This window comes from Phocoena sinus, chromosome X, assembly GCF_008692025.1.
Source record: "Phocoena sinus isolate mPhoSin1 chromosome X, mPhoSin1.pri, whole genome shotgun sequence".
Classification (NCBI taxonomy): domain Eukaryota; kingdom Metazoa; phylum Chordata; class Mammalia; order Artiodactyla; family Phocoenidae; genus Phocoena; species Phocoena sinus.
Window position 1 is genome coordinate 98143787 of NC_045784.1, and position 16450 is coordinate 98160236.

The 16450-nt window shown below is 34.8% G+C and overlaps 1 protein-coding gene across 2 annotated transcripts in view; it reads right to left on the bottom strand.

The window, feature by feature from the left end:
- Positions 1-3750: 3750 nt before the first annotated feature.
- LRCH2 (leucine rich repeats and calponin homology domain containing 2) overlaps positions 3751-16450 on the bottom strand; it is a 102768-nt gene continuing 90068 nt past the window's right edge. For both annotated transcript variants that reach the window (XM_032620823.1, XM_032620824.1), the window contains exons 18-21: positions 16242-16354; positions 15922-16059; positions 15691-15768; positions 3751-6515 (exon numbers count right to left, since the gene is read on the bottom strand). In XM_032620823.1, coding sequence (XP_032476714.1) covers positions 6396-6515; positions 15691-15768; positions 15922-16059; positions 16242-16354 — 449 coding nt within the window. In that variant the 3' untranslated portion in view covers positions 3751-6395. The remainder of the gene's footprint in view (positions 6516-15690; positions 15769-15921; positions 16060-16241; positions 16355-16450) is intronic.

A 16450-nucleotide genomic window follows, 5' to 3' on the forward strand; every position in this document is an offset into this window, starting at 1 on the left:
AAAGCCTGTGCTCAATACATAACAGAGATTACTACACTTAAGGTTCAGTGAATGCAGCGTTGACTGATCTCCAAAGCCTAAGGAAACAACATTCTTGATATATTCATGTATTTTCTTATCTGGCAGGAGGCTCAGAGCTAAGTTTTGAATAAAACTGTAGTAACTGACTTCAGTCTGGATTTTCTATCTATAATTGTTCTACCATCCTATTCATTACTTGGCTCTTATTCTCTATTAACTGTATACATGACAGTTTTTATTGATTACTTTTATTGCAAACCATCATATTATTTTTACTTTTATTGCAAACCGTCATATTATTATCCATTAACTGGATACATGACAGTAATTTATTGATTACTTTTATTGCAAACCGTCATATTAGGCTGAGGTATAAATCAAATAGTAAGTGATAAACTCTATCTTTATATTTCTAAGAGTCACAGAAGGCTTAGAAAACAGAACTCTTAAGGCACTCTATATAGAATACTGCGATTGTGAGCCCCTTCAAGGTATAGGTATCTGTCTTATTCATCAGTGCATACCTGGCACCCAGGACACAATGCTTGGCAAGTAATAGATACTGAGTATTTCCTGAGTGATTTAAAACTCAAGTGTTGAGACACGCCATGGTGCCTGTTATTATTTCAAATTTCTCATTAAGTTTCTCCAATACAAGAAAAATAATTAAAATTCAAACATGTATATGGACTCATATTTTGTGTAGGCCTATACAGAAAATAGATATATACATATACCACAGAAAAAATATAGTCTAAACTACAAAAATAAGCAAGTGAAGGATTCATAACAATTAATTCCTTAGGAGGACTAAAGAACTTTATTTCCTGAAGGTGATGTGGTAAAATAAAGTTTCTTTGATGTTGGATAGAATTAGAATCCTAGATTTTCCACCTATGAAATGGGTAAACTTGGGTAAATTACTTAACCTCTGGTCTAATTTTCCTCATCTGTAAAACTAGGATAATTACAGTACCCATCTCATAGGGTTATTCTGAGAATTACATTACATAATGCTTGAAAACATTCAGTACAATGCTATGCACATAGTTAAGAACTCACTAAATATTAGATCTTACTATTTAGAGTCCTACCTTATCCCTTTATCAACAAAACCGTATTTTATCAAGTCTGGCTAGAAAACACGTGGGTCTAGGCCTAAGGGCAAAACAGGATCATTTGTGGTAGTCTCTTCTTTCATTCCTGTAAATTAACCAGGCTGAAAGTACAGAAGCAATTTTAAAGAGGCACCTTGGTTTAAGAAAAGATCTAGCAGAAAGAAAACCATTTCCATTTGCATTTATCACTTGCAACTTTGCCATAGAAAGAAAGAGAAAACAATTTGGAAATAACTGACAAGTCAAATAAATAAAAGATCAGTTAAAGAATTAGATCCCTACTGATATAAATATTACCAATAAGATTTTCAAATAATATCAGAAGCACCTAGAAATGAGTATAGAAAACAGTGAAAAATTTCCTAGTACTTTATAATTTGTTTAAAAAAATACTTTTAACATTTCCATAGGCCAAAATTACCAGAACTTGAGTTATATTAATGTTATATCTACAATAGAACCATAAACATAAAAACATTACATTTAAACTGAAATGAATTATTCTAAAACAACACAGAGAAAGATTTCAAAGCTAATTGCTTTAGAAATAAATTATTCCAGAAAAAATATAAAATTTTAGGAAATACACCATTTTCTACATAGACTATTTTACAAATCTGTGGAATGGATATATTAACTTCCTCCATGCAAATGTGATGTACAATCATTCAAAATAAACAGAATTACTTTTCAAAGGAACATGATTGTTGGGACCAACTAGCAGAAATGAATATTCAATGACAAATGTAGTACTGAGAGGTAAATTTTAAAAATTAGCTTGCAAAATATGAGCAGGAAAAACGATAAATTTTAATAGGTGGTAACCTCACTGACATCAGCCTTAGCGATGTTTTTGTGGATGTGACTCCAGGTAAGGGAAACAAAAGCAAAAATAAACAAATGAGACTACATCAAACTAAAAAGCTTCCACACAGCAAAGGAAACCATAATCAAAACAAAATGGCAACCTGCTGAATGGGAGAAGATATTTGCAAATCACAAATCTGATAAGGGGTTAATATCCAAAATATATAAAGAGCTCATATAACTCAACAACAACAAAAAAAAACTGAATTAAAAATGTGCAGAGGATCTAAATAGACATTTTTCCAAAGGAGACATACAAATGGCCAACAAGTACATGAAAAAATGTTCAACATCACTAATTATTAGGGAAATGCATATCAAAACCACAATGAGATATCACCTGCCTGTTAGAATGTCTATTATTGAAAAGACAAGAAATAACAAGTATTGGTGAGAATGTGGAGAAAAAGGAATCCTTGTACACTGTTGGTGGGATAGTACATGGATGCAGCCACTATGGAAACAGTATGGAGATTCCTCAAAAAATTAAGAAAAGAACTACCATATGACCCAGCTATTCCACTTCTGGGTATTTAAAGAACACAAAAACACTAACTTGAAAATATATATGCACCCGTATGTTCATTGCAACATTATTTACAGTAGCCAATATAAGGAAATAGGCTAAGCACCCATGATGGATGAATGGATAAAGAAGATATGGTTTATATACACAATGAAATACTACTCAGGCATAAAAGAGAATGAAATTCTGCCATTTGCAACAACATGGATGGACCTTGAAGGTATTATGCTAAGTGAAATCTAAAAAACAAACAAACAAACAAAGAAAATAAAACAAAAACAAACTGATAGATACAGAGATCAGACTAGTGGTTACCAGAGGGGAAAGGGGTTGGGGAAGGGCAAAACAGGTGAAGAGGGTAAACTGTATGGTGATGGATGGTAACTAGGCTTGTGGTGGTGACCACTTTGTAGTGTATATATATATAGATGTCGAATTATAATGCTGTATACCTGAAACTTATATAATAAAAGAAAAGAATCACTGCCCTAAGGTATAATTTTAATTACTACTTTATAAATTATACAGCATTACTTTGTATTTCTTTGCAATAGAAGTGACTGAGATATCTGAACAACAAAGTTCTAGAAAATTCAATTTGCTAACTGAAAAATCTATTACTCTTTATGTACATACCTAATGCATTTCTCATCTACTTAGGTAGCTACTTGATGCATATTAATGGGGCACAGTAAAAATCAATCTATTCCTAACTTTAAATGACAGGAAATGCAGAGACTCCATACAGGATTAACCCAAGGGGGAACACACCGAGACACAAAGTAATCAAATTGACAAAAATTAAAGATAAAGAAAAAACATGAAAAGTAACAAGGGAAAAGCAACAAATAACATACAAGGGAATCCCCTTAAGGTTATCAGCTGATTTTTCAGCAGAAACTCTGCAGGCCAGAAGGGAGTGTCCTACCTTTTATTTTATGTAAAGGTTTATCTGACATTTATGTTATATCCAGTCTATCTTAAGGTGACATCATTTTGTGAAGATATCTGAGGAAATCATTGTTTTTTTAAAGAAAACATTGTCTACTAAAAATATCATGATGTAAAGAAAATCTAGACTCAACTTACTTTGAATATCCTCTTGAAGTCTATTTTTCCATACTAGAGAACATAGACACAAGCTATCAAATACCTACAAAAAATGAATGCTGTGATGTTAAGAGAAGAGGTAGAAAGGGAGAAAAGAAATCTCAGACTTTAATTTTTTTGTTCAACTTTATCCACAGTTTGCATCAGTAATATACATTTAGTGTTCCATTTATTTTTAAATGCATCAGAAAATCAATCATAATAGATCTGTGACCAATACAAACATTGCTGAATTCTTCAAAAAATTCAGTTAGAAAAGTCAATAAACTAGCATTCTGTAAAGATAATTATGAAACAAATGGTAATGTATTTTTACTCCTTATTTCAATTCTAACATATCTGACATCACCTCTTTCTTGTGCGATACAGGAATAAAATTTAGCAGAAGCAGCTATCTACTGCATGTTTTAGGTCCTAATAAAATATTTTAGTTTGATTATTTAACCTTCTTCAAATCACAAATCCAATTCAAATAATGATAATTATTCTTAATTCAATAACTGATGAAGTAAATATATAATAACCATAAAGACCATTTAGAATAACTTTACACTTACTCAAAAATACTAGAAGAAATACATCAGAGCCTTGGTATAATGTGTGCTTGGGGACTATGCTGTGAAACTGACATAGAGGTGATGTTGCCTTTTGCCACTACATTAAATAAACTGCCATGGTATGGACCTCAGATAGACCCATCTTAAATGGAATTCTGCTTTGCAGTAAAGAATGCTACAAACGTTCTGGTGTATTTTCTCTTTAAGGTAATAACTAATTGACAAGTAAGTGAAATGCAATAAGGAAATGGCCTATAATTTCACTAATATTTCAATAATATGAAACATGAAGATACTTGTAAAATAATTAACATCTAGATTGATTAACAAGAGGAATTCTACAGCATGATAACTATGAAAGCAGTATGAATGATTGCTGTAGCTTTTAATGATCGCTTTATTTGTAACATTGTCAAATTTTTACATTAAAAACTAACAACTAAGGTATTTGTCATTTCTTACCTTTATTACCCAAGTTTTCACTAGAGAGATTGATTATGTCAATGCCGTTTTTTAAGATCCAACTGAAAAATAATAACTAATTAGCTCAAATATTTAAAGTAATAAATTACTAATAATTTAATTTTTAAACCTTTTAGTCATAAGAAGCTTTAATTCTTTAAAAGCTTCAATTTGACCCTTGGGGAATGTAAAGAACACATCTGTATCCTAAAGCCAAAACTTAATTATATGGCTTCATGCCGATTGATCAAAAAAGTAGAGTTGTTCCTAAACCAACCCTTACTATACCATTTGGCACAATGGTTTTTACCTTTTATATATACCTTTGAAATACCCAGGCCAACATTTTTAGTAAGTTGCATCCATATTAAGAGGTAACAAGTGCAAATAATCACATATTTAAGATATGATACTTGCTTGACTACTACAAAAGTAATTATAATTATACTAAGGTTTTTCTACAGCAAACTGAGTTATTCATCACAGTAATGGTTTTGAAAAATTCCTGCACTACTACCAATGCAAATTTATCCATCTCTAAATTAAACAAGGACTTTATGTAACAGTATACTTATGAAAAGATTTATAGAATGGTTTGTGTTTATTTCAACATCATGTTGAGGATCAATTAAGATTTACAGGTTCCACAAATGGACATATTTTCTAATAAAAACCTATTCCTCAGTTGCTGCTCTCTGAATCTGAATGTAACCAAAGGCAGCACACTGATGTAATAACGTTCCTGAAAGTCAAGATATAAATCCAAACATTGGCAGTTTTATCAAAATGTCCTTGACAATTAATTACTCTGCTAATTTGCAAAAACCTTACTGCTTTGTGTAACATTTTCAATACAGAAATAAAATACTCTTCAAATAATACATTTTAAAAGATGATTAAGTTTTGCAAAATTAAATAGCATAAATTAAGCATATTAACATTGTTTTTCTGACAACATGAAATAACCAATTTACGAAAACTGCAATGGACTAAATAAAAAAACACAAATGTCACAATGTGAGGCACATTTATCCTCACATATTACTGAACTTACAAAATCTACTAAAATATTTTAAAATTCCATTGATTCCATTAATACATAAAAAGAAATTGCAAAAATGCTTAAGACTATATAAGAGTCATCAATTACACAGGCACTTCACATGTAAACAATCTACAGTACAACTGAAAATATTTTGGCACCAACCTATAATACTAAAAGAATTTAATATAAAGCCAGAGTTCTATAATTTCTACTCACTTTTTTCTAGAAAACTAAGACCAAAGATTGAAGAAATTATGTATAAACTAGAATTACAAGCATATTAAATAACTCAAATATAGAATTGTTTTAAATTGGTAAAAAAATGATTACCTTATCCACATGTTCACCAGTATGCTATGATAAAAAAAAATTAAACCTAATGTGATTATTGAATTGAAACCACATTTTAAATTTAGTATTAATCTGATTATTGAAAAATAATCAAGGTTATCAGCTGACTTAGTAAAAAGAGAATTTGAATTTATCAAAAACTCTTAAGTTGATCCAGTTTTCCCCCAAAAGAAGTTTGGGCAATGCAAAATTGAATTTTAATGTTTTAACATAATATTTCTTAAACCTAAGGCTTGATGTAATAAAATTATTTTTGATTAGACATCCTTATTCATAAATTTGAGATATTTGAAATCACTTCAAATGAAACTAGACACTTATGATTTTTAAATGTTATATCAAGCCGTAGAAAGCTGAGATGCCTTGGTTGTAGGTAATTCAAGAAGAGCCTGAACTGTGACACCAACTTTCACAAGACCTCTTTCTTCCAAAATATGATGAGGCAAACAGAGTCTTTCCTGAAAAAAAAAAAACAAATGATATCTGAACATTTGCTTTTTAATAGTGTAGCAAAACCTGAAAAAGTCAGAACTGGGTGTTTAAAACATGCTTTTTATGAAACTTCAAGTTAAAAGTACACAATTCTAATTAGATTAAAATCTAATTTTAAAATGTCTGTTTCAATACTTTTTTATGGTATGGAATTCTATTTTACAGGTTGTATTTTGACCTGAAGTTGATCTGATACACACAATAAGCAAATATTTTAAAGTGAGACAGTGGTGCTAAATGTTCCCTAAGCTTTCGTGCTACAGCAGAAAGAGCACTACATTTCCAGCCAAGGGATCTAAGGGCCATATGAAGTACTAAAGGTACTAAAATTCCCTGAGACTCTGTTTTTTCAACCTGAAAATGGAACTGTGTGAGAAACAAACACAGCAGTCTATATACGGAACCACTTTGTAAACTGTTCAGTCCTATACAAAACTAGCCACTCTGGTTCTTTCTATCAGTTCTGAGGTTCCATGGTCTGTGATGTATACAGCACTTCAGTACTTTTTTTTTGTCTTAAGGTTACTTCCCTCCAGCTTCTAGTGATGTGTTGCTTCTTAGTTCCAATAGTCTAGAATTTAATAAATAACAACTGCCTTCTCTTCTAAGTCATCACGTGTGTCATTTGATATTCACAACTCTATGAGAAAGAGGGTTCAGAGACAACTTTGCATTAGGTTTCATTAGCCTTCACTGATCTTCTAACAATCTTAATGTTACCAACGGTTCTGTCTTCACCCTCTTCTCTTTTCAAACTATATCCTCTCCTTGGTATTCTCAAAGCCTCATCAAAACTACAAGGGTTTTAACTGAAGGTCTGCATGCATGTGCACAACAAATAAATTTGGTAGCATTTTTGAAGAAACAATGAATTCTACTGCTTCAGGTAGGACACTCGCTCATCTCAGGAAAATAAGAATGGATACATTGGGTGGCAAACAGACCATCTACAGGTCCCATCTGGTTCATAATTTGTTTTAGTTAGCTACCACAGTGTTTGAAAAATCTAGAAACATTACTTTTTTTTTTTTTTTTTTTTTTGCAGTACGCGGGCCTCTCACTGTTGTGGCCTCTCCCGTTGCGGAACACAGGCTCCAGACGCGCAGGCTCAGCAGCCATGGCTCACAGGCCTAGCCACTCCGCGGCATGTGGGATCTTCCCAGACCGGGGCACGAACCCGTGTCCCCTGCATCGGCAGGCGGACTCTCAACCACTGCGTCACCAGGGAAGCCCACTTTTTTTTTTTTTAATTCAGTGGTTCTAGAAACATTGGAAGCCTTGGCAAGACAGGGTCCTTATTCCCAAATAGTAACAACTATATTTTTGGCAGTCTTTATTTCCTGCCAAGATCTCTCTATTGAGCTCCAGATACAAATGTCAACTTGATACAGCCAAATGGATATCCAACAGACATATCAAAATCAATATGTCCACAACAGAACTACTTCTTACTAAATTAACTTCTCCTCTGTATTCTATACCTCAGTGAGTAATACACTATTCAATCTCTCTCAACATAAACCTGGGAATCATAGTGGTCTCTTTCCTCCTTACTCCCATAAGTCAATCACCAAATACTACTGATAATATCTCATTTATCAAGAGTTCTCAAAAACTATCTTCTCACTCCATTTTCACTGCAACATTTGTTGCCCTCCTAATATTTTGCTTATTTATTCAAAAAACCACTAAAATATATATTAGAAAAGAAAAACAGGTTTCATATCAATGACCTCAACTCTCATCTTAGAAACTAGAAAAAGAAAAGCAAATTAAACCAATGGTAAGCATAAAGAAGGAAATAATGAAGATGAGAGAGGAAAACAATAAAATTAAAAAAGAGAAAATAATAGCAAAAAAAAAACAATGAAACCAAACATTAGTTCATTGAGAAAATGTTTCTCAATTCATAAATCCCTAGCTAGATTAATCACAAAAAAGAGAGAAAATACAAGAATTACCAATATCAGGAATAAAAGAAGTGACACCACAAGAGAGTCTACAAATACTAAAATGATAATAAGGGGGACATTATAAACAACATTATAACAATAAGTTTGACAAACTACATGAAATGGACAAATTCTTTGAAAGATACAGTATACCAAAGCTCATACAAGAACAAACAGAAAAATAGAATAGCCCTATATCTAATAAAGAAATTGAATTGTAATTAAATACTTTCCCACAAAGAAAACCCCTTGCCTAGATGGCTTCAAGGTTCAATAATGAATTTGACTAAATATTTAATAAAGAAATAATAGCAATTCTACCCCAAATCTTCAAGAAAAGTGAACAGCAGGGAATACTCCCTAACATGTTCCATGAGGTCAGCATTACTGGACACCAAAACCAGGCAAAACCATTAAAAGAAAGAAAACAGAAGACTAATAACCCCACTAACATAGATGCAAAAGGGCTAAACAAAATTTTAGCAAATTGAATCCAACAATATAAAAATAACAACAACAAAATCCATCATGACCAAGTGGGGTTTATCCCAGCAGTCCAGGTTTGAGTTAATATCTGAAAATCAACCGATGTAATTCACAATGCTGTGAAAGAAAAAATATGTTAACTCAGCAGATGTAGAAAAAGCACTTGACAAAATTCAACATCCATTTGTGGTAAGAACTCTCAGAAAATTAGAATCATATTTCTCATAAGGAACCTGTATCTGGAATATATACAGAAGTTAATAATAAAAAGGAGACTAATTCAATTAACAAATGAGCACAGAATTTGAAAAGACATTTCTCCAAAGAATATATACAAATAGTCAATAGGCACACAAAAAGATGCCCAACATCATTAATCATTAAGGAAATGCTAATCAAAACCACAATAGGGCTTCCCTGGTAGTCCAGTGGTTAATACTCCGTGCTCCCAATGCAGGGGGCCCGGATTCGATCCCCGGTCAGGGAACTAGATCCGGCATGCCGCAACTAAGACCCGGTGCAGCCAAATAAATAAATAAATATTAAAAAAAAAAACCCACAATGAGACCACTTCAGACCCACTAGTATGACTAGAATCAAAAAGGTAGACAAGGGCTTCCCTGGTGGCGCAGTGGTTGCGAGTCCGCCTGCCAATGCAGGGGACACGGGTTCGTGCACCGGTCCGGGAAGATTCCACATGCCGCGGAGCGGCTGGGGCCGTGAGCCATGGCTGCTGAACCTGCGCGTCCAGAGCCTGTGCTCCGCAACGGGAGAGACCACAACAGTGAGAGGCCCGTGTACCGCAAAAAAAAAAGGTAGACAATAATAATTGTTGGTGAGAATTCAGAGAAATTAGAACCCTCATACACTGCTGCTGGTAATGTAAATCAGAAAATAACTTAGCAGTTCCTCAGAAAGGTAAACATAGAGCTACCATATAATCCAGCATAGAGCAACCATATAAACTACCATATAACCTAGTTAACTAAGAGAATTAAAACATTTTCAAACAAAAACATGTTCATGAATGTGCATAGCAGCATTATTCATAATAAACAATGAATGGAAACAGCCCTAATATCCATCAACTGATGAATGGTAAACAAACTGTGGTATATACATAGAGCCCTAAAAAATGAGGTAGAGCCATATTTCAGAGATAGAGACTCCAGTTCTAGATCACCAAAATAAAGCAAATATTACAATAAAGTAAGTCACATGAACTTTTGTTTCCTAGTGAATACAAAAGTATGTTTACATTATACTACAATCTATTAGTGTGCAATAACACTGTCTTAAAACAAACCTTAATTATAAAATACTTTCTTGCTAAAAAATTCTAATCATCATCTGACAATGCAGGGTTGCCACAAACCTTCAATTCGTAAAAAATGCAGTATCTGTGAAGCACAATGAAGTGAAGTGCAATAAAACTGGGTATGTCTGTACTGCTTTATGCTACAACATGGATGAACCTTGAGAGTATTATGCTAACTGAAAGAAGCCAGACACAAAAGACCCCACAACATATGATGTCATTAATATGTGATGTCCAAAATAGGAAAATTCAAAGAGATAGAACAGGAGAGGGACTGTTAACAGGTAAGAGGTTTCTTTCTGGGGTGATAAAAATATTCTACACTTAGGGAATGTGAATTGGTACAGCCACTATGGAGAACAGTATGGAGGTTCCTTAAAAAACTACAAATAGAACTACCATATGACCCAGCAATCCCACTACTGGGCATATACCCTGAGAAAACCAAAATTCAAAAAGAGTCATGTACCAAAATGTTCATTGCAGCTCTATTTACAATAGCTAGGACATGGAAGCAACCTAAGTGTCCATCAACAGATGAATGGATAAAGAAGATGTGGCACATATATACAATGGACTACTACTCAGCCATAAAAAGGAACAAAACTGGTTTATTTGTAGTGGGGTGGATGGACCTAGAGACTGTTATACAGAGTGAAAAGTCAGAAAGAGAAAAACAAATACCATATGCTAACACATATATATGGTATCTTAAAAAAAATGGTCATGAAGAACCTAGAGGCAAGACGGGAATAAAGACACAGACCTACTAGAGAATGGACTTGAGGACATGGGGAGGAGGAAGGGTAAGCTGTGACAAAGTGAGAGAGTAGCATGGACATATATACACTACCAAATGTAAAATAGATAGCTAGTGGGAAGCAGTCGCATAGCACAGGGAGATCAGCTCGGTGCTTTGTGACCACCTAGAGGGGTGGGATAGGGAGGGTGGGAGGGAGGGAGACGCAAGAGGGAAGATATATGGGAACATACGTATATGTATAACTGATTCGTTTTGTTATAAAGCAGAAACTAACACACCATTGTAAAGCAATTATACTCCAATAAAGATGTTAAACAAAAAAATGAGCTTGTGAAAAAACTAGAACTCAGGCCCACCAGACCTACTGAATCACAATCTGCACTTTTACAATCGCCCCAGTGTACCTGTGTACCCATGAATAGTTGAAAGGTACATTTCTACCTCCACATGTCTTTTCTGTCTGAGAAATAAACACATTTTATCCAGTTTCATATAAATAAAACACTCAAAAATGCAAAAAACAAAAAAATATTCTACACTTAGACTGCTGCCCAACTCTGTGACTATACTAAAAATCATTGAATTATACACTTTAAATGGGTGAATTTTAGGGTATGTTAATTATATCTCAATAATAATGTTAAAAAAAATGTGTGTAACCCAATCCCAGGCCTAAAAAAAGATAACTTCAATCCATACTTTTCAACACATATAAAAATTAACTGGACCTGCACAGAAGGGGAGAGGTGGCACATCCAGACAGGGGCCTCAGGAGTGTGGAGTTCTGGAGTTTCGTGCCATGTTGATGACAGGCTCTTAGTGCCCCAGCCAGGCATCAGGGCTGTGCCTCTGAGGTGGGAGAGCCAACTTCAGGACACTGGTCTACAAGAGACCTCCCAGCTCCACATAATATCAAACGGCAAAAACCTCCCAGAGATCTCCATCTCAACACCAGCACCCAGCTTCACTCAACAACCAGCAAGCTACAGTGCTGGACATCCTATGCCAAACAACTAGCAAGACAGGAACACAACCCCACCCATTAGCAGAGAGGCTGCCTAAAATCATAATAAGGCCACAGACACCCCAAAACACACCACCAGACATGGACCTGCCCACCAGAAAGACAAGATCCAGCCTCATCCACCAGAACAGAGGCACTAGTCCCCTCCACCAGGAAGCCTACACAACCCACTGAGCCAACCTTAGCCACTGGGGACAGACACCAAAAAAAATGGGAACTATGAACCTGCAGCCTGCAAAAAGGAGACCCCAAACACAGTAAGATAAGCAAAACGAGAAGACAGAAAAACACACAGCACATGAAGGAGCAAGATAAAAACCCACCAGACCAAACAAATGAAGAGGAAATAGGCAGTCTACCTGAAAAAGAATTCAGAATAATGATAGTAAAGATGATCCAAAATCTTGGAAATAGAATGGAGAAAATACAAGAAACGTTTAACAAGGACCTAGAAGAACTAAAGAGCAAACAAACAGTGATGAAAAACACAATAAATGAAATTAAAAATTCTCTAGAAGGGATCAACAGCAGAATAACTGAGGCAGAAAATGGATAAGTGACCTGGAAGATAAAACAGTGGAAATAAATACTACAGAGCAAAATAAAGAAAAAAGAATGAAAGGAATTGAGGACAGTCTCAGAGACCTCTGGGACAACATTATAGGCACCAACATTCGAATTACAGGCGTCCCAGAAGAAGAAGAGAAAAAGAAAGGGACTGAGAAAATCTTTGAAGAGATTATAGTTGAAAACTTCCTTAATATGGGAAAAGAAATAGTTAATCAAGTCAAGGAAGCACAGAGAGTCCCATTCAGGAAAAATCCAAAGAGAAACACACCAAGACACATATTAATCAAACTATCAAAAATTAAATACAAAGAAAAAATATTAAAAGCAGTAACAGAAAAACAACAAATAACACACAAGAGCATCCCCATAAGGTTAACAGCTGATCTTTCAGCAGAAACTCTGCAAGCCAGAAGGGAGTGGCAGGACATATTTAAAGTGATGAAAGAGGAAAATCTAGAACCAAGATTACTCTACACAGCAAGGATCTCATTCAGATTTGATGGAGAAATTAAAACCTTTACAGGCAAGCAAAAGCTAAGAGAATTCAGCACCACCAAACCAGCTTTACAACAAATGCTAGAGGAACTTCTCTAGGCAGGAAACACAAGAGAAAGAAAAGACCTACAATAATGAACCCAAATCAATTAAGAAAATGGTAATAGGAACATACATATCGATAATTACCTTAAATGTAAATGGACTAAATGCTCCCACCAAAAGACATAGACTGGCTGAATGGATACAAAAACAAGACCCGTATATATGTTGTCTACAAGAGACCCACTTCAGACCTAGGGACACATACAGACGGACAGTGAGGGTATGGAAAAGATATTCCATGCAAATAGAAATCAGAAGAAAGCTGGAGTAGCAATTCTCATATCAGACAAAATAGACTTTAAAACAAAGACTATTACAAGAGACAAAGAAGGACACTACATAATGATCAAGGGATCGATCCAAGAAGAAGATATAACAATTGTAAATATTTATGCACGCAACATAGGAGCACCTCAATACAAAGGCAAATGCTAACAGACATAAAAGGGGAAATCGATAGTAACACAATCATAGTGGGGGACTTTAACACCCCACTTTCACCAATGGACAGATCATCCAAAATGAAAATAAGGAAACACAAGCTTTATTTGGTACATTAAACAAGATGGACTTAATTGATATTTATAGGACATTCCATCCAAAAACAACAAAATACACACTCTTTTCAAGTGCTCATAGAACATTCTCCAGGACAGATCATATCTTGGGTCACAAATCAAGCCTTGGTAAATTTAAGAAAACTGAAATCGTGTCAAGTATCTTTTCTGACCACAACGCTATGAGACTAGATATCAATTACAGGAAAAAATCTGTAAAAAATAGAAACACTTGGAGGCTAAACAATACACTACTTAATAACCAAGAGATCACTGAAGAAATCAAAGAGGAACTCAAAAAACACCTAGAAACAAATGACAATGGAAACACAACCACCCAACACCTATGGGATGCAGCAAAAGCAGTTGTAAGAGGGAAGTTTAGGGTAATACAATCCTACCTTAAGAAACAAGAAATATCTCAAATAAACAACCTAACCTTACACCTAAAGCAATTAGGGAAATAAGAACAAAAAACCCCAAAGTTAGCAGAAGGAAAGAAATCATAAAAATCAGATCAGAAATAAATGAAAAAGAAATGAAGGAAACGACAGCAAGGATCAATAAAACTAAAAGCTGATTCTTTGAGAAGATAAACAAAATTGATAAACCATTAGCCAGACTCATCAAGAAAAAAATGGAGAAGACTCAAATCAATAGAATTAGAAATGAAAAAGGGGAAGTAAAAACTGACACTGCAGAAATACAAAGGATCATGAGAGATTACTATAAGCAACTATATGCCAATAAAATGGACAACCTGGAAGAAATGGACAAATTCTTAGAAATGCACAACCTGCGAAGACTGAACCAGGAAGAAATAGAAAATATGAACAGACCAATCACAAGCACTGAAATTGAAACTGTGATTAAAAATCTTCCAACAGGGCTTCCCTGGTGGCGCAGTGGTTGAGCGTCTGCCTGCCGATGCAGGGGACACGGGTTCGTGCCCCGGTCCGGGAAGATCCCACGTGCCGTGGAGCGGCTAGGCCCGTGAGCCATGGCCGCTGAGCCTGTGCGTCCGGAGCCTGTGCTCCGCAACGGGAGAGGCCACAACAGTGAGAGGCCTGCGTACCGCAAAAAAAAAAAAAAAAAAAAAAAAAAAAAAAATCTTCCAACAAACAAAAGCCCAGGACCAGATGGCTTCACAGGCGAATTCTATCAAACATTTAGAGAAGAGCTAACACCTATCCTTCTCAAACTCTTCCAAAATATAGCAGAGGGAGGAACACTCCCAAACTCATTCTACGAGGCCACCATCACCCTGATACCAAAACCAGACAAAGATGTCACAAAGAAAGAAAACTATAGGCCAATATCACTGATGAACATAGATGCAAAAATCCTCCACAAAATACTAGCAAACTGAATGCAACAGCACATTAAAAGGATCATACACCATGATCAAGTGGGGTTTATCCCAGGAATGCGAGGATTCTTCAATATACGCAAGTCAATCAATGTGATACACCATTATTAACAAATTGAAGGAGAAAAACTATATGATCATCTCAATAGATGGAGAGAAAGCTTTCGACAAAATTCAACACCATTTATGATAAAAACCCTGCAGAAAGTAGGCACAGAGGGAACTTTCCTCAACATAATAAAGGCCATATATGACAAAGCCACAGCCAACATCACCCTCAATGGTGAAAAACTGAAACTATTTCTACAATTACTTTAAAAGCAGCTTAAAATCATTCATTAGATAGCTGTTACAGTTGAAGCTGAGACTCAGTAGAAGGTACCAAGGGAAGGTATTCATTTTCATGTTCAGAAAGCATTACTCATTCCTACTGTGAAGAAGAATCCAGTTTGCATGCAATAAATTAATAATTAAATGATCATTTTGTTAGAAAAATAATTACCTGTGAGACACCCAGCTTTTTACAAGCATCAAGAAAATTTTCTACATTTCTTCGACATTTTGCCATGCTAAGTTTAGGCTGTAACGTAAGAAAAAAAGGTATATTTTCAGGTATATTTATACGAAATTAATAAAAACTGAAAATTAGATTTATTGAAGTATATTATTTAAAGATTGTTTCAAGAAGCTCTATCTTCCTTTAGAGAACTAACAAATTGCAGACAAAACTTACCACTGCTGGTGATGGCACATGAATACTAGCTACAGAGCGTGGCCTTATGTGATTGGCTAAATGGCAAAGAACAACCCCATCCATCAGTGCAGCTCCAATGTCATCAGGCAAAATTACTTTTAACCTGGATTCGAGATTCTACAAAAAAAAATGGGTATAAATCACAGATATTCTATCTAAACATATATGTTATATATTTATACAACTAATCATTATGTAATCTAAAATTTTAAGGAGTACTGAAAATAAAATATACCTTGTTAATTTCCCACGTTAAACCCATTTCTATAAAGGAGACCTGAAAGGTCAATATGACTTACATTGCGAAGTTGTCGTATTTGCTCTCGTTCTTCCCGTAGATGTTCCATCTTTCTTCTCATTGTAAAACCTGGATCTGCTGCCCCATATTCCTGACGAGATGAGCGGCTAAAAGCTATAAAACAGAAATTTCCTAGCTTATTACAAAGCTAACAGGAAGGATCAACCATCGGTGGGGAAAGAGACATGATAAAAAGAACCAGAACAAAAT